Consider the following 19,064-nt stretch of genomic DNA (forward strand, 5'->3'; position numbering starts at 1 on the left):
AGGCCTGATCATGGCATTCGCAACTCACTTCCTGTAAATGTGAATCAAGAGACTCTCTATTAACCTCAGGAATAAGTCAGCACTTCAACTCCTTTGTCTGGGGATCTTCTCACTGGAAACCGGAGCAGTAGCTTTCCTGGAAGAACCTCCCTGAGCGATTGTTCTTCCTTGCAGTTCACGTACCCGTGCCTCTAGGGTTGAGGTAGGCTTGCCATCCCACCTCATCATGTCCTCTCCGTGCTCACCCAGGTAGAACCATAGGGTGGCCCATGGTGTGTATCCTCCCCTTTGAGCAAAAGGAGGCTTATTCCTAACAGCTGAGTCACTACTCTGTAGAGGTGGGGAGTAGGACATATCTTCGAGTTGCTGGACCTCTCTGGATAGTTTCTCCACTGCAGAGACTAACGAGGAAGTGATATTTTCTTCGTAATCCTGGAGTCTATCAATCACCTCCACCACTGTTGGTGCCTCGTCCTCTCTCCAGGACATTACTGCCAATGAGTTTGCATACGAGGATGGTGCGCTCCGTACAAGCTTCTGCCACATGGGTCATGTGCACTCGGCTTCATCTGGATCTTTGGATGACCATTGATGGTCCAGGTCACCATAAATCACCTCAAGCACAGCTCATTCCCTTAGATACTGGATGCCTTTCTCCATGGTTGTCCATTTTCCTGGGCGATATGTAACATCTTCTTTAAAGGGATACCTTTCCTTCACTCCAGACAGGAGTCGCCTCCAGAGGCTGAGGGCTTGTGCTCTTTTTCCAATTCCTTTGTCAACACCTCCTTCCCCAGAAAGGGAACCCAGTTGTTTGGCTTCTTTTCCCTCTAGTTCCAGGCTACTGGCCCCATTATCCCAGCATCAGAGCAGCCAGGTGACAATGTGCTCACCTGAACAACGGCTGTAATCTTTTCGCATATCTCGCAACTCGCTTAAGGACAGGGATTGGGTGGTCTCCCTTTCATTTATGACTTCTTCCTCCTCTCCTCGTTATGGCCCTGCTTCTTCATCATCCCATTCTAAACAAGTTGACTTCTGTTCCAAGATTTCTTCTTTTGTATGGGGGTGACTGATACTGGCATGGGTTGATTCTCTGAGTCAGCTCCAGTACTTGTCGTGGGGGTTTGAGTGGCCATATTGCTTGTCCTGGGGGTTTGAGTGGCTGCAGTGCCTGTCGTCGGGGCTGGAGTGACCACAGTGCCTGTCACTTTGCCTTTCAATGCAGAGACCTTCGCTTCCCCTTGGGAGCACTGAATACTGTTGAGCAGGGCTTGGTACGCGTGGGCCAGGCCCCAGCACATTGCAGTGATCTGTGTCTCTCTGGAGTTCCCAGCATAACAACATACTTTCTCCAAATATTCTTCTAGTTTTTCAGGATTCTGCACTTGTGCAGGGGTGAAACTCCAAAACACTGGGGGTGCCCACTGCCCTAGGTATTTGCCCGTACTCTCCCACATGCCCTGCCACTAATAACTATCAAGCCTCGGGGCAGATTTCTGGGTAATATTCTTAGTGTTGCTTAGTCAAAACAAAAAAAAAAAGCCCCAAAACTAACAAAAAGTGTATCTTAACTACCCAAGGGTGTTCAAGATACAAAAACGTTCTTGCAGTAAAGGTGGAGACATCGTAGAAGAAAGTTGCAAAGGTACCATTCTGTATTTCCTCCATATAAAATCTCTCAGATTAGGAGGTATAATTGCTTATTGTCTCAACAAAGTGGTATCCAAAGTACAGTAACAGTTTTAGCAAAAACCCCAAATACTAGGTAAAGCTGAAAATGAGTGTTTGCATAACAAATCTCTTGGGCAAAAGTTTACTAATCACAGCAGACTAAACAAACCAACACTGATCTTTAACACAAACTGCAGAAACGAGAACATGGTGCTGTGATCAGCAGCTGCTATTATCTCAAACCTTCGAGCCCTACGTTGGGCGCCAAAAAAGACTGTTGTGGTTTAGCCAGGACCTCAGTCCCACACAGCCGCTCGTTCGCTCCCCCACCAGTGGGACAGGGGAGACAATCAGAAGGGTAATGCTCATGGGTTGAGACAAAAAGAGTTTAGTAATTAAAATAAAACAACAACAACAAAAATGCAATGGAAAGGAAAACAATGAGAGGCACAAAACCCGGGATGGGGGGAAGGGGAATGAACCACCAAAACAAACCGCACGTGATGCAGCCGCTCGCCGACCCAACGCCACCAGCTCCCGAGCAGCAACCATCCGCCCCATGTGCCAACTGCCACCATTAATATACTGGTCATGGCATCACGTGGTATGGAATGAACATCCCATTGGCCAGCTGGGGTCAGCCACCCCTGCCGTGGCCCTGCACCTCTCAGCCTCCCGCCCACATGGCAGAGCATGGGAAGCTAGAAAGGTCCCCAACCACCACAGGCACCTCAGTGAAGAAAATTAACCCCTTCTCAGCCAAAACCAGCACACCTTGTCTTATAAGTCCTCCCATAATCTTCTTCCTGATTTTTGGGTTATTAGCACAGCAGACAGTACATTTTTTCACTACAGTATCCACTATATTTTGCATCTTGGGCCGTGTCCTGGTTTCAGCTGGGATAGAGTTAAATTTCTTCATAGTAGCTAGTATGAGACTATGTTTTGGGTTTTTTGCTGGGAACAGTGGTGATAATGCGGAGATGTTTTAGTTGTTCCTAAGTAGCACTTACACTGGTCAAGGACTTTTTCAGCTCCCCGTGCTCTACCGGGTGCACAAGAAACTGGGAGGGGACACAGCCAGGACAGCTGACCCAAACTGACCAGTGGGATAGTCCATACCATATGACGTCACGCTCAGTATATAAAGCTGGGGGAAGAAGGAGGAAGGGGGGACGTTTGGAGTGATGGCGTTTGTCTTCCCAAGTAACCATTATGCGTGATGGAGCCCTGCTTTCCTGGAGATGGCTGAACACCTGCCTGCCCATGGGAAGTAGCGAATGAATTCCTTGTTTTGCTTTGCTTCCGCGCGCAGCTTTTTCTTTACCTATTAAACTGTCTTTATCTCAACCGATGAGTTGCCTCACTTTTCCAATTCTCTCCCCCATCCCACCAGGGGGCAGTGAGCGAGCGGCTGCGTGGTGCTTGGTTGCTGACTGGGGCTAAACCACGACAGGCCCAAAAATGCTTCTCTTAGCAGTAAATACCAGTGCATCTGCTCCTGTGTAGCCTTCTAAGTGAAATTTCAATAATTTACTCAGAAACCAATAATTGTTTCAGTAGCGTCACCCACCAACCTTGATCATTTCTGGAGCAATCCAATTGTTCCTCTAACTGGTTTTCTTTCTCAGCATATTTTGGTGGCGATAGTTCTAAATGAGATCCTGGAATTAAGGCTCTTTCAAATTTTGGCTGTGTCAGGGCTACCTCTTTAGCTAACTGATCTGTTTTTTTAATTACCTTTCACAAAGTCTTTATTTCCCTTTTGGTGAGCTTTACAATGTATTATTGCAACACTTGTTCAGTGGTGGTTAGGGAAAGTGTGGCATCATCTTGTTGTAGTAATACAGCTTGATATCTCACTAACCTATTTGGGGAATCCAGTGGTGTCCCTTGTTTTCAAGGAGAAATGATACAGCATGAGGTACAAACACTGTAATCAGTTCACCCAGTGACAGTTTTTGAGATTCCTCAATTAAGGTTATGGTCGCTGCTACTGCCCTCAGGCAGGCAGGCCAGTCTTTACTAACCTCATCTAATTGTTTGGAAAAGTATCCCACTGGTCTTTTCTAGTTCTCCAGCTTTTGCATCAGCACTCCCAGTGCCACTTGTTGTCTTTCATGTACATATAATTGAAAGGGTTTTCTCAGATTCAGGAGCGCCAAGGCAGGGGCTTCCATTAGTTTTCTCTTATATTCTGACTGACATTCCCTTAATTGTCCATATTCTAAAAAGGAATTTATCACCAGTTCTAATCCCTTCTGGGCTTCCAGTTTAACAGGGTATTGCTTCATTCTTACCGGCTGGGCTCCCGGTTTTAGTTTGATCTTTATCGGACTCACATTCTTGGCTCATCCTGGTGTTTCTGATGACCATACCATGGGTATTATCGCATCTAATATTTTGTCTGGAATGTTTCCTTCTTCTTCAGGATCCTTCTCGGGTAGCAGGCATATCTGGGCTCTCCATGCATTCTCTGGGGTAATATGTAACTGGACAGAATCTTCGGAGAAGGTTAATTGCACATTTAATTTACATAGTAAATCCTGGCTAAGTAATGGTAAGGGACATTCTGGCATATAGAGAAAGTCATGTATTAATTTAACATTCCCAATCGTGAGCTCCATAGGCTGTAAAAAATGCCTCAAAGTTTTTTTCCCTGTAGCACCAAAAGCACTTACCTTAGTCTTGCTTAAAGGTCCCTTACAACTAGTTATCATCCCATATATTTCTGATCGTGGGACACTGGTTTGTACAAGATCATTCCGCATTTGACTCCTCATGCTGTAGCTCCTTTTGGTTTTGATGGCTTTCCTTTATTCACCACCCGAACAGATGGTCCTGATATTACAGCCTGAGTTTCCCTCAAGGTGTTTGCTAGGGTCCCTGCGTTACCTGTTGCATCTGGTATAATCAAGGGTTTTAGTGAGGCAGGCGCTCCTCTCAAAAGCTGCATTTTGATACTTCTCATTACTGGTACCCTGTCTGGATTGGATCCCGTAACCCACACATGAGCCATTGCTGTTACCAAATGTTCCCAGGCACAGCAGAGTCAGATGATCAGCAGTACAACAAGCAGCGAAAGCAAAACAGCAGTCACTAATGAGCACTAGATTCTAACATACAGTAAGGCAAGCAAGCCCCATGGCAAGCACAGAAGCCTGCCCATTAATAGCTAAACAGCAATAACAGCTATACATTCGATCTAGCACATTTCAATCAAACCTGTCAGGCACTGGTTTGCTTGGATAGTAATTACTTCTTGTGTGATTGCCTTTGCATCTTTTAAAGTCCCGACTTCCTTTTCCAATTCTCTCATTTTACTCCATAATGCAACAACTTCACGGTCAAGAGCGCTAAGACCGGTAACTAATAACCATCCCAATCTCCCTACTAACTTGCGAGAAGAATCTGCATGCAATCCATGCATAGCTGTTTTGGTTGTCTGGGTGGGGGTAACCTCCACCCTGTCATCTATTTCAGGCCATGCTTCTGGTGGAGCCACTGTAGCCAGGAAAGTGGCCACGGGGGTCCAGTGATCAGTACCGGGCCATCCTGGAATATGGGGAGTCACCATTGTGGCCTCCCCAGTCCCCAACTTTTTCCAGCCATGGCCTGAGTGTTTCTGGATCCTGCTGACTACATATCATAATCACCATTATTATTGTTATCAAAGTCATTATTATTATCATTACCATTATAACTATTACTCTTTTATTTTAATTATTAAACTGTTCTTATCTCAACCCATGAGTTTTCTTACTTTTGCTCTTCCGATTCTCTCCCCCATCCCACTGGGGTGCGGGGAGTAAGCGAGTGGCTGTGCGGTGCTTAGTTGCTGACCGGGGCTAAACCATGACAGTCCTTTTTTCTGTCATGGGGGTTTGAGTGGCCGCAGTGCCTGTTGCCAGAGTTGGAGCAGTCTCAGTGCCTGTCGTTTTCTTTTTCTTTGTCTTTTTAGATTCAGGGGCCTTCTCTTCTCCTTGGGGGTACTGAATAGTGTTGAACAGGGCTCAGTAGGCATGGACCAGTCTCCAGCATGTTCCAGTGATTTGTGTGTCTCTGGAGTTGCCAGGGTGACAACAGACTGTTGCGGTTTAATAATAACAACAATAATAACATAATGAAATGGAAAATAACAAGAGAACTAGAGGTGAAACCTGGGGGGGTTGGGGGGGTGGAGGTGAGGAATAAACAACCAACCAAACAACCAGTGACTTTTGCACATACCAACTGCTATGTAGTTTCCAGGGTCCTCCTTTTTACCCTTTTTAAAAATGGGTGTAATGTTTCCCTTTTTCCAGTCACCGGGGGCATAGTCTGACTGCCATGATTTTTCAAATAATGTAGAATAGCTTGGCAACTTCATCAGCCAGTTCCCTCAGGACTTTGGCATGAATCTCGTCAGGTCCCATGGACTTGTTCAGTTTGCTCATGTGGTCTCTAACCTGATCTTCTACTACAATGGGAGGGACTTTGCTCCCCCAGTCCTTGCCTTGAGGTATATCCACTTGAGAGGTTTGAGAAGAGAGATTGTGAGTTCGAAATTTTAAAGATGTGCAAATTCCTGCACCTGGACCAACATAACCAAAGAGCCCAGTACAGGCTAGGATCTGTGTGGCTCGGGAACAGTGTTGCTGAAAGGGACCTGAGGGTCCTGGTAGAAAACAAGGTGAACGTGAGTCAGCAGTGCGCCATTGCAGCAACAAAGGCAAATCAGATCCTGGGCTGCATCCGCAGGCGCATTACTATCAGAGATACTGACATGATCATCTCACTCTACTCATCCCTTGTCAGGCTGCACCTGCAGTAATGTGTCCAGTTCTGCTCTACACAATTCAAGGAAGACACACTCAGACTGGAGAAGGTCTAAAGGAGGGCCATGAAAATGATCAAAGGGGTGGAAAACCTGCCCTATGAGGAACGATTGACGGAGTTAGGTTTTTTCTACCTGGAGAAAAGAAGGCTCAGTGGGTATCTCATTACAGTATTCCAGTACTTAAAGGGCAGCTACAAAGAGGATGGAGGCTCTCTCTTCACAAAGAGCCACATGGAGAAGACAAGGTGCAATAGTGTTGTGGTTTAGCCCAAGCTGGCAACTAAGCACCACACAGCCGTTCTCTCACTCTCCCACCGGCGGGATGGGGGAGAGAATCAGAAGGGGAAAAGTGAGAAAACTTGTGGGTTGAGATAAGAACAGTTTAATAATTAAAAGAAAACAACAACAACAACAATAATATAATGAAAAGGAAAAAAACGAGAATGAGAGAGAGGTGAAACCCAGGGGGGGAAGGGGGAATAAACAACCAAAACAAACAACAACTGATGCAAATGCTCACCAGACAGGCAACCGACACTACCGGTCCCCAAGCTGCAATTGCTGCTTCCCACAGCCGACTTCTCCCCGGTTAATATACTGGGCATGACATCATATGATATGGAATAGCCCTTTGGCCAGTTTGGGTCAGCTGTCTTGGCTCTGTCCCCTCCCCTCCCGGCTTCTTGTGCACCTGGCAGAGCATGGGAAGCTGGAAAAGTCCCCAACTATTATAGGTACTACTTAGCGACACTTAGCCGCTACTTAAAAACAGCTAAAACATCAGTATGCCATTAGCACTATACCAGCTACAGTGAAGAAAATAAACTCTATCCCAGCCAAAACCAGCACATTCTCCACCCCTTATTCCATACCATTTACACCATGCCCAGGTCCCATACTCTCCAATGAAACCTCGCCTACCAACACCCAGCTTCCCATCCTTTGATATACTAAACAGATATCATTCCCTTAGTCTATGGATCACCCCTGTAAAATGTCTTTAAAATATCAACAAATGTCCACAAAAATGTCCACTGAGTTCATTCAGTCCATGACTTTGGGCCCCATCTGTCATATCAGTCTTTCAGGGTGGGAGAGATGGTGTGTGTGGCGTTGGGTTGCTGCATACCAAGTCAGTCATCATTCCATCACTGCTACACTTTGGTTGTTTCATCAAAGTTAATCTTCCATGGGTTGGGAGGCTCGTACTCTGATATCATTGATACAACACAGAGGTGACACACAATATTATATAGCAGTTTGCATTGTGCCATTCAGTTCATTGGCTGTTTTCACCCGAAATCAAATCCCCTTGAGGCAGACATTGGATTTCTCCATCTTCCCGCATCACCCACCAAGTGCACCCAGGTCCTCGAGCAAAAGCAATCCCACCAATGGGTTTACTTTGCCCGCGGCAGGAAGAACCCAAACTGTTTTCCCCAGCATATTTTTTACGTGCACTACAGGGACTCTATCCCCTTCCACAGTATGTAGCATTTCTGACTGGGCAAGGCCAGCTAGGTTAGCGGAGCCCCTCGTGTTGACTAACCAGGTGGCTTTTGCTAAATGTGTAGCCCAGTGTTTAAATGTTTCACCCCTCCATTGCTCTTAGTATAGTCTTTAACAGTCCGTTGCATTGTTTGATCTTTCCAGAGGCTGGTGCATGATAGGAGATGTGATACACCCACTCAGTGCCATGCTCTTTGGCCCAGGTGTCTATGAGGTTATTTCGGAAATAAGTCCCGTTATCTAACTCAATACTTTCTGGGGTTCCATGTTGCCATAAGACTTGGTTTTCAAGCTGTCATGGTTTAGCCTCAGTCAGCAACCAAGCACCACACAGCTGCTCGCTCACTCCCCACTGGTGGGATGGGGGAGAGAATTGGAAGAGTAAAAATGAGAAAAATAATGCATTGAGATAAAGACAGTTTAATAGGGAAAGCAAAAGCTGCGCACGCAAGCAAAGCAAAACAAGGAATTTATTCGCTACTTCTCATGGGCAGGCAGGTGTTCAGACACCCCCAGGAAAGCAGGGCTCCATCAAGCATAACAGTTACTTGGGAAGACAAACGCCATCATTCCGAACATCCCCCCACTTCTTACTTCTTCTCCCAGCTTTATATACTGAGCATGATGTCAGATGGTGTGGAATATCCCATTGGTCAGTTTGGGTCACCTGTCCTGGCTGTGTCCCCTCCCAGCTTCTTGTGCCCCCAGCAGAGCATGGGAAGCTGGAAAAGTCCTTGACTAGTGTAAGCGCTACTTAGGAACAACTAAAACATCTCCGCATTGTCACCACTGTTTCCAGCAAAAATCCAAAACATAGCCCCATACTAGCTACTAGAAAGAAAATTAACTCTATCCCAGCTGAAACCAGGACACAAGGATAGTGTTCTGGGTGGTGGTATGGGGCATGGGATATGTTTCCAGCTATCCAGTGGTTGCTTCCACCATTGTAAGCACATGGTGCTTGCCTTGGTGGGTTTGTGGGAGTGTGATATAGTCAATTTGCCAAGCCTCCCCATATTTATATTTCAGCCATCGTCCCCCATACCACAGAAGCTTTACCCACTTCACAGTCATGGATGACCTGCGCAATAGCGTCCATGGTCAAGTCCAACCCTTGATCACGAGCCCATCTGTATGTTGCATCTCTTCCTTGATGGCCTGAGGTGTAATGGGCCTACTGAGCTCGAAATAATTCACCCTCATGCTGCCAGTCCAGATCCACCTGAGTCACCTCAATCTTAGTAGCCTGATCCACCTGCTGGTTGTTTTGATGTTCTTCAGTGGCCTGACTCTTGGGGACGTGAGCATCCACATGATGTACTTTCACAACTGTGTTTTCTACCCAGGCAGCAATATCTTGCCACAATGCAGCAGCCCAGATGGGTTTGCCTCTGCACTGCCAGTTGTTTTGCTTCCTTCACTATAACCACCCCCAAAGGGCTTTTGCCACCATCCAGGAGTCAGTATAGAGATAGAGCACTGGCCACTTTTCCCGTTCAGCAATGTCTAAGGCCAGCTGGATGGCCTTTACTTCTGCAAACTGGCTCGATTCAGCTTCTCCTTCAGCAGTTTCTGCTACTTGCCATATAGGACTCCATACAGCAGCCTTCCATCTCCAATGCTTTCCCACAGACGACAGGACCAATCAGTGAACAGGGTGTATTGCTTCTCATTTTCTGGCAGTTTGTTATAGAGTGGGGCTTCTTCAGCACGTGTGACCTCCTCCTTTGGCAATATTCTGAAATGTTTGCCTTCTGGCCAGTCCATGATCACGTCCAAGGTTCCTGCGCTGCGGCGACTCATGACACAGACTCCGTATTCATGCACAAGCAAAGCTGAAGCCGTTTATTAACAAAAGGTCAGCCTTAATATAGTCTGCCTCCTGAGCTAGTATTTTTCCCTTCTCTCCGCCTCTAAATGTGTTCTATCACACTAGCTCCACATATAGTATAAACATAGATAAGCGCGCAGTCCTGCTTCAGTGATCCAGCTGTGCTCCTGACCTTCTGTCCTGCATATCAAGGCGTCAGTTCTGTGTTTTTGTGGGCTATCTATCCCACGGCTTGCGATCAGCAAGGGCGATGAGATCTCCGGTGCTGTCACGGGTGGCCACATTCACTTACTCCACAGTGGGTGATGGGGGTTACCTATTCAATCTCATTGGGTGATCAGTGCAACCCATTAACTCCATGTAGCATCAGTTGCATGATGTGTAGAGGGGATGTTTCCTTTGAACATCCAGCCCAGCACCGGCAGTTAGGGTGCCAGGAGCAGCTGTGCTTCAGTACCAACCACTTCTGAAGCAGCTCAAACCCCTTCATATGCTGCCAATATCTCTTTTTTCCATTGGAATATAGAGGGCTTCAGACCCTTTATATCCACGACTCCAAAACCTTAGGGTTCGACCTTGGGTCTCCCCTGGTGCTTTCTGCCAGAGGCTCCTGGTAGGGCCATTCACCCCGGCTGCAGTGTAGAGCATATTTTTTTACATCTTGTCCTGCCCGGACTGGCCCAAGGGCTACTGCATGAACTAATCCCTGTTTAATTTGTTCATAGTCTTGTTGTTGCTCAGGGCCCCATTTGAAATCATTCTTTTTCCGGGTCACTTGATAGAGAGGGCTTACGATCAGACTGTAATTTGGAATATGCATTCTCCAAAATCCCACCATACCCAAGAAAGCTTGTGTTTCCTTTTTGCTAGTTGGAGACATGGCTGCTATCTTGTTGATCACATCCATTGGGATCTGACAATGTTCATCTTGCCATATTGATTCCTAAGGACTGGATTTCTCCTGCGGGTCCCTTATCTTTACTTTGTTTTATGGCAAAACCAGGTTTCAGGAGGATTTGAACTATTTTCCTCCCTTTCTCAAAAACTTCTTCTGCTGTATTGCCCCACACAATGATGTCATCAATGTATTGAAGGTGTTCGGGAGCTCCACCATATTCCAGTGCAGTCTGAATCAATCCATGACAAATGGTAGGGCTGTTTTTCCACACTGGGGCAGTCGATTCCAGGTGTACTGGACACCCCTCCATGTGAAAGCAAACTGTGGCCTGCACTCTGCTGCCAAAGGGACGGAGAAAAACGCATTAGAAATATCAATTGTGGCATACCCCTTGGCTGCCTTTGACTCCAGTCCATATTGAAGTTCTAGCATGTCTGGCACGGCAGCGCTCAGTGGCAGAGTGGCTTTGTTCATGCCACAATAGTCTACTGTTAGTCTCCACTCTCCATCAACAGGAATCAGGAAGCCTCGGTTGGTTGCATATTGTCAGCAGTGCACTGTTGTGGTGGCATTCGTCGTTCTTTGACCCTCAGCAACCCCACAACAGAAGGGTCCTTCAAGAGGCCAGGCAAGCTAGACAGCTGTTTAATTCTCTCCGTCTCCAAGGCAGCTACACTGAAAGCCCACCTGTACCCTTTTGGGTCCTTGAAATACCCTCTCCTGAGGTAGTCTATGCCAAGGATGCACGGAGCCTCTGGGCCAGTCACAATGGGGTGCTTTTGCCACTCATTTCCAGTTAGGCTCACTTTGGCCTCCAATACAGTTAGCTCTTGGGATCCCCCGTCACTCCAGCAATACGGATGGGTTCTGCCCCTTATATAGCTTGATGGCTTTAGGGTGCACTGTGCGCCGGTGTCCACTAAAGCCTTATAATCTTGTGGGTCAGGCGTGCTAGTTCATCTAATCCACACAGTCCAATAAGCCCGGTTATTCCTTTCCTCCACCTGGCTGGAGTTAGGGCTCCTCTAGTCCCAATTGCAGTGTTTGCAACTAATGTTTGGTAAATGCAAATCAGAAGCATCTCTGTTAAGAGCAGAAATAAAATTGGTGCTTCTACTCCTCTGTCTGGGGAACTGCTTACTGGAAACTGGAGCAGCAGCTTTCCTGGAAGAACCCCACTGAGTGATTGTTTTTCCTTGGAGGTCACATACCTTTGCCTCTAGGGTCGAGGGAGGTTTTCCATCCCACTTCTTCATGTCCTCTCCATGGTCATGCAGGTAAAGCCATAGGGTGCTCCTTGGTGTGTATCCTCTCTCTTGAACAAAAGGATGCTTAGTCGTAATGGCTGAAATGTTGGTCCAGACTGGTGGTGAGTAGGACATATACTCTTCGAGCTGCTTAACCTTCTAGGACAGTTTCTCCACAGATGAGATGAGGGAGGAAGAAATATTTGCTTCATAATCCCAGAGTCTATCAATCACCTCCACCACCGTTGGTGCCTCGTCATCTTTCTAGGACATTACTGCCAATGAGTCTGCATACGATGATGGTGCGCTCCGTACAAGCTTCTGCCACATGGGTCATGTGCACTCGGCTTCATCTGGATCTTTGAATGACCGTTGATCATCTAGGTAACTATAAATCACCTCAAGCACAGCTCATTCCCTTAGATACTGGATGCCTTTCTCCATGGTTGTCCATTTTCCTGGGCGATATGTAACATGTTCCTTGAAGGGATACCTTTCCTTCACTCCAGACAGGAGTTGCCTCCAGAGGCTGAGGGCTTGTGCTCTTTTTCCAATTCCTTTGTCAGCACCTCCTTCCCCAGAAAGGGATCCCAGTTGTTTGGCTTCTTTTCCCTCTAGTTCCAGGCTACTGGCCCCATTATCCCAGCATCGGAGCAGCCAGGTGATAATGTGCTCACCTGAGTGATGCCCGAAATCTTTCCATATATCCCGCAACTCACTCAAGGATAGGGATCAGGTAGTTTCCTTTTCTTGTATGAGTTCTTCCTCTTCCTTCTCCTCTCCTCGTGATGGCCTTGCTTCTTCATCATCTCTTTCTAACCAAGTTGGCTTTCTCTTCCAAGATTTCTTCTTGTGTATAGGGGTGAATGATACTGGCACAGGTTGATCCTCTGGTTCAGCTGCAGTGGGGGTTTGAGTGGTCACAGTGGATGTTGCAGGGGTTGGATTGGCCGCACGGCCTGTCACAGGGTTTGGATTGGCCACACAGCCTGTCTTGTGGGCTGGAATGGCCACGGCACCTGTCACAGGAGTTGGAATAACCTCAGTGCCTATCGTTTTCCTTTTCTTTGTCTTCTTAGGTTCAGAAGCCTTCTCTTCCCCTTGGGGGTACTGAATACTGTTGAAATGTGCTCGGTAGGCATGGGCCAGGCCCCAGCATGTTGCAGTGATCTGTGTCTCTCTAGAGTTGCTGGGGTGACAACATACTTTCTCCCAATACTCTACTAGTTTTTCAGGTTTCTGTACTTGTTCAGGGGTGAAGTTCCAGAACATTGGAGGTGCCCACCGTCCCAGGTATTCACCCATACTATCCCACATGCCCTGCCACTCATAACTATCGAGCCTTGGGGCAGATCTCTAGATGATATTCTTAAATTGCTTATTAACCTTAGACAAAACAGAATCACAGAATCACAGGTTGGAAGGGACCTCAGGGATCATCTAGTCCAACCTTTCTAGGAAGAGCACAGTCTAGACAAGATGGCCCAGCACCCTGTCCAGGTGACTCTTGAAGGTGTCCAACGTGGCCGAGTCAACCGCTTCCCTGGGGAGATTATTAGAATGGTTGACTGTCCTCATTGTGAAAAATTTTCCTCTTGTGTCCAGTCGGAATCTCCCCAAGAGCAAAACGAAAAAAATCTGCCAAAAAATACCAATAGAAGTGTCTTAAGTACCCAAGGATGTTCAAGATACTGAAAAGTAGTTATAATGAAGGAGAAGACATCATAGAAGAAGGTAGCTAAGGTGCCATTCTGTATTTCATCTATAAAAAAACTCTCAGAGGAGGCAGTATAATTGCTGATTGTCTCCATGATGTGGTACCCGAAGTACAGTAACAGCTCAAATATAAACTTCAAATACCAAAACAAACTCAAGGCCATTGTTCACAGTATGTGGAAAAAGGGACTGGCCACTTGGGAGGAATATAGGAATGTTGTCAGGGTATGCAGAGATGTGATGAGGAAGGCCAAGGCCCACTTGGAATTAAATCTGGAAATGCATGTCAAGGATAACAAGAAGGGCTTTTTTAAATACATCTGCAGTAAAAGGAAGACTGGGGATACAGTGGGCTCAACTGCTGAACAAGGAAGGGGCCCTGGAGATGCAGGATGCAGAGAAGGCGGAGTTACTGAATGCCTCCTTTGCTTCAGTCTTTACTGCTAAGGCTGGCCCTCAAGCATCTCAGCCCCCAGAGAAGAGAGGACAAATAGGTACAAAGGAAGACTTACCATCGGTTGAGAAGGACTGGGTCAGAGATCACCTAGGAAAACTGGATCCTTGCAAATCCATGGGCCCCGATGGGATGCACCCGCGACTGCTGAGGGAGCTGGCAGATGTTCTTGACAAGCCACTCTCCATCATCTTTGAAAGGTTGTGGAGGACAGGAGAGGTGCCTGAGGACTGGAGGAAAGCAAATGTCACTCCAGTCTTCAAAGAGGGCAAGAAGGAGGACCTGGGAAACTATAGGCCAGTCAGCTTCACCTCCATCCCTGAGGAAAGGTGATGGAGCAGTTCATCCTGGCGGTCATCTCCAGGCATGTAGAGGAAAAGAAGGTTATCAGAAGTAGTCAACATGGATTCACCAAGGGAAGATCATGCTTGACCAACCTGATAGCTTTCTAGGATGGTGTGACTGGCTGGGTCAATGAAGGGAGAGCAGTGGATGTTGTCTATCTTGACTTCAGCAAGGCATTCGACACTGTCTCCCATAACATCCTCATAGACAAGCTAAGGAAGTGTGGGTTGGATGAGTGGACAGTGAGATAGATAGAGAACTGGCTGAAGAACAGAGCTCAGAGGGTTGTGTTCAACAGGACAGAGTCTGGTTGGAGGCCTGTCACTAGTGGTATTCCCCAGGGGTCCGTGCTGGGACCAGTCCTGTTCAACATATTAATCAATGACCTGGACGAAGGCATAGAGTATAACCTAAAGTTACACTGAACTCCAGGTAGGCAACATCCACAGCTTTTCCCTCATCCACGAGGCGGGTCACCTGATCATAGAAGGACATCAGGTTGGTCAGGCAGGACCTGCCTTTCATGGACCCATGTTGACTGGGCCTGATCCCCTGGATGTCCTGCACTTGCCTGGTGAGCTCACTCAAGATATATTGCTCCATAATCTTCCTTGGAACCGAGGTCAGGCCGACAGGCCTGTAGCTCCCCAGATTCTCCTTCCAGCCCTTTTTGTAGATGGGTGCCACATTGGCATGCCTCCAGTCATCTGGGACCTCCCCTGTTAATCAGGACTGTTGAGAAATGATGGAGAGTGGCTTGGCAAGCTCCACCACCAGTTCTCTCAGTACTCTTGGGTGGATCCCATCCAGCCCCATAGACTTGTGTGTGAACATGTTATTGCCATGTAAAAGGTAGCTTGATTCTATGTCTGAAAAGAGGGTGCTACTAGATCACTGTACAGGTTACAGGTTCTGGAGCCTTTCTCCCCCTCCATTTTTCTGAAATTATTTTGTTTTCATATGCTGGTTTTGGCTGAGAAGGGGTTAATTCTCCTCCCTGGGGGGCGGTCAGCTACCTTTCCAGCTTCCCATGCTCTGCCGTGATGGTGGGAGGCTGGGAGGGCCAGGGCCACAGCACGGGTGGCTGACCCCAACTGGCCAATGGCATGTTCATTCCATACCATGTGACACCATGACCAGTATATTAAGGGGGGACAGTTTGCGGCTTGGGGGAGGCATGGCTTCATGTCGGTGGGTGGTGAGCAGCTGTCGCATGCAGTTTGTTTCAGTGGTTCTCCTTTACATTGCATTTGTGTTGTTGTTGTTTTTTTAATTTTAATTATTAAACTGTTATCTCAACCCACGAGCGTTACCCTTCTGATTCTCTCCCCCATCTACCGGTGGGGGAGTGAGCGAGCGACTGTGTGGGGCTGAGCTGCTGGCTAAACCATGGCATTTCATTAGACTGCACTGTAGTCCCTCTAGATCAACTGTGAATTTTTCATAGCTGCTCTTTAAAGCTTTTGAAATACCAAAAATAATTTAAAAAAATAGCATAACTAACTGTGAAAACAAGTAATATAGTACATAACTTGAAAAGCTTTTAGGATCTTAAAATTACGTTTTAGAGGTTTTTGCTGTTGTTGTGGTTTAGCCGACAACTCAGTCCCACACAGCCGCTCGCTCGCTCCCCCACCAGTGGGACGGGGGAGACAATCAGAAGGGTAAAGCTCTTGGGTTAAGAACAGTTTAATAATTACAATAAAGCAACAACAACAACAACAAAAATGCAATGGAAAGGAAAACAATGAGAGGCATGTAACCCGGGGCGGGGGGGGAAGGGAAATGAACCACCAAAACAAACCGCACATGATGCAGCCGCCCACCGACCCAACACCACCAGACCCTGAGCCACAAGTGCAGCACCCCCCCACCCCCCACACCCCAACTGCCCCCATTAATATACTGGTCATGGTGTCACATGGTATGGAATGAACATCCCACCCATTGGCCAGTTGGGATCAGCTGCCGTGGTCCCGCCCCTCCCAGCCTCCCACCCACGTGGCAGAGCAGGGGAAGCTGGAAAGGTCCCCGACCACCACAGGCACTACAGTGAAGAGAATTAACCCCTTCTCAGCCAAAACCAGCACAGCTGTCTTTGAATATCAAGGGAGAATCCATGATGGCCATAGTTAATACCATAGAAGTTCTGTCTTGATTTTTGTTATGGGTTCAGAATATTGGTGCCAGTTGATTTTAGGAAGCATTTTAGGATTTTATGATTAGATGTCAAAATTATCTTCTGTGTAAATAAACTAATTTTTATATTTGACTATTTTATTGTAACACATGCTGTGGCATAAAGATTGCTGGTCTTGAAACATTGGCAAAAGTTTTTTAATTACTTCAAAAACCAGATTCCTTATTTTAGCAAAGCTAATGAGTGCTTTTTATGTCTATATTTTGAGCTATATTAATTTGAAAGTTCAAGTTAGTACACAGGACAAAATATCCACTATATTCAATAGATAATAAAAGGTTATGACCCATTAAAGGGTAATGATCCAAGTCATTATGAACACGAAGATTGACATAAGGTTTATGAGTTAAGTGAAAAGTTTAATATTAACTGGTTAATGAGGCCCAAATATTTAATAGTTGAAAAGAATTGAGTTAAATTACTGCTTTTCCTCTGAATTTTCTTAATCTCTTCATAAATTGTTATTCTGGTTTAGTTTTATTACTTCATCATAACAACTGTACATATTGTCCAATTTAAAATTTCACTCTGCTGAACTTACTGCATGTCTTAAAATACAAATGAGCTCGAATTTTCAAGCTTCAGCCAGAGAGTTTCAGTGAATTTAAAATGAATAGAAAACATTTATAGGACCATCTTGGCTGACATTTTTCTTGTCATGTTTTCAGTTTTGTAACATACACAGTATACAAAATAAATGGCATTTAAATAAAAAACCAGTTTTCACTGTAGGATTTAAAAATTACACCAGTTTTATAAATTACTATATAATATATTAATACTTGAATGTGATCTTCCTCTCATCTCTTCAATTCTTGTCATACTTTTCTCCACCCTTCTTCATATGGGACTGAAAACATTTTCCATGAAGTTTAATGAATATTTATTTTAACAGTGAGTCCAAGTTAATTACTCAGTATTTTGACATAATGAAATGTTATTTTGTGTGGAGGCAGGGGTTGTTTGCCAATTCTATTTAGTTTGCTTATAGCAACTGTACACTCTTTTCTACAGTGATGTTTCCCTCACTTAAACAATCCGAATAAATAACTGCTACTTCTTTTGCTTTCTTTTCTTGAAGTCGAACAACTTATCCTTACACGGAAACCCAGATGTATAGCCAAAACACTGGGGGAAATTACTTCGATACTCAAGGAAGTTCTGCACAAGCAACAGCAGTGGTCTCCTCTCATAGTATGGTAGGCACCGGAGGGATTCAGATGGGTGTTGCAGGAGGACAGCTCATTAGCAGCTCAGGAGGAACCTATCTGATTGGCAATTCAATGGAAAATTCTGGTCATTCAGTGACTCATACAACACGGACTTCCCCAGCTACAGTAAGTACTTCAGAACTGTGTTAAATCTTTGGAGATAGTTTCTTAGTCCCTATGATGTTCCTGCGTGCTGACATGTTTCTGTAGCAAAAAGCACATTATGTTGGCAGAATCAGTAATACATGGTGTTGCCCTGCAAATATTTACATTTAGTTTAACTTTGTGCATTTGAATGCTATTAAGTGAGTGTTGTTGTGGTTTAACCCTAGCCAGCAACTAAGCACCACACAGCCACTCGCTCAATCCCCCCGCCATAGGATGGTGGAGAGAATCGGAAGGGTAAAAGTGAGAAAACTTGTGGGTTGAGATAAAAACAGTTTAATAGGTAAAGGAAAAGCAGTGCACACAAGCAAAGCAAAAGAAGGAATTTGTTCACTACTTCCCATTGGCAGGCGGGTGTTCAGCCATCTCCAGGAAAGCAGGGCTCCATCAAGCATAACGGTTACTTGGGAAGACAAACACCATCACTCCAAATGTCCATGCTCCTTCCTTCTTCTTTCCCCAGCTTTTTATTGCTAATCATGACATCATACAGTATGGAATACCCCTTTGGTCAGCTGGGGTCAGTTAGGGTCAGCTATGTCCCCTCCCAGCTTCTTGTGTATCCCCAGCCTACTCCTTGCAGGGTGGTATGAGAAGCAGAAAAGGCCTTGTTGCTGTGTAAGCACTGCTCAGCAATAACTAAAACAGCCCTGTATTAGCAACATTGTTTTCATCACAAATCCAAACCATAGTCTCATACTAGCTACTATGACGAAAATTAATTCTATCCCAGCCAAAACCAGCACATCCTTCACGCCTTATTCCATACCATTTACATTACACTCAGGTCCCACACTATCCAATACAACCTCAATAACCACCACCTGCCTTCCCATCCTTTGATATAATACACGGATATCATTCCCTTAGTCTATGGACTGCCCCTGTAAAATGTCTTTAAAATGTCCACAAATGTCCACAAAATGTCCACTGAGTTAATTTAGTCCATGGCTTTGGGCTCCATCTGTTATGGTAGCCACTCAGGACAGGAGAGG

General features: G+C 45.9%; 1 protein-coding gene across 1 annotated transcript in view; it reads left to right on the forward strand.

Moving 5' to 3' along the window:
- Window positions 1–19,064, forward strand: part of LOC142049488 (transcription factor RFX3-like) — a 257,779-nt gene that overhangs the window by 139,014 nt on the left and 99,701 nt on the right. The window contains exon 4 of the mRNA XM_075077249.1: window positions 17,775–18,030. Coding sequence (XP_074933350.1) covers window positions 17,775–18,030 — 256 coding nt within the window. The remainder of the gene's footprint in view (window positions 1–17,774; window positions 18,031–19,064) is intronic.

This window comes from Phalacrocorax aristotelis, chromosome W, assembly GCF_949628215.1.
Source record: "Phalacrocorax aristotelis chromosome W, bGulAri2.1, whole genome shotgun sequence".
Taxonomy (NCBI): domain Eukaryota; kingdom Metazoa; phylum Chordata; class Aves; order Suliformes; family Phalacrocoracidae; genus Phalacrocorax; species Phalacrocorax aristotelis.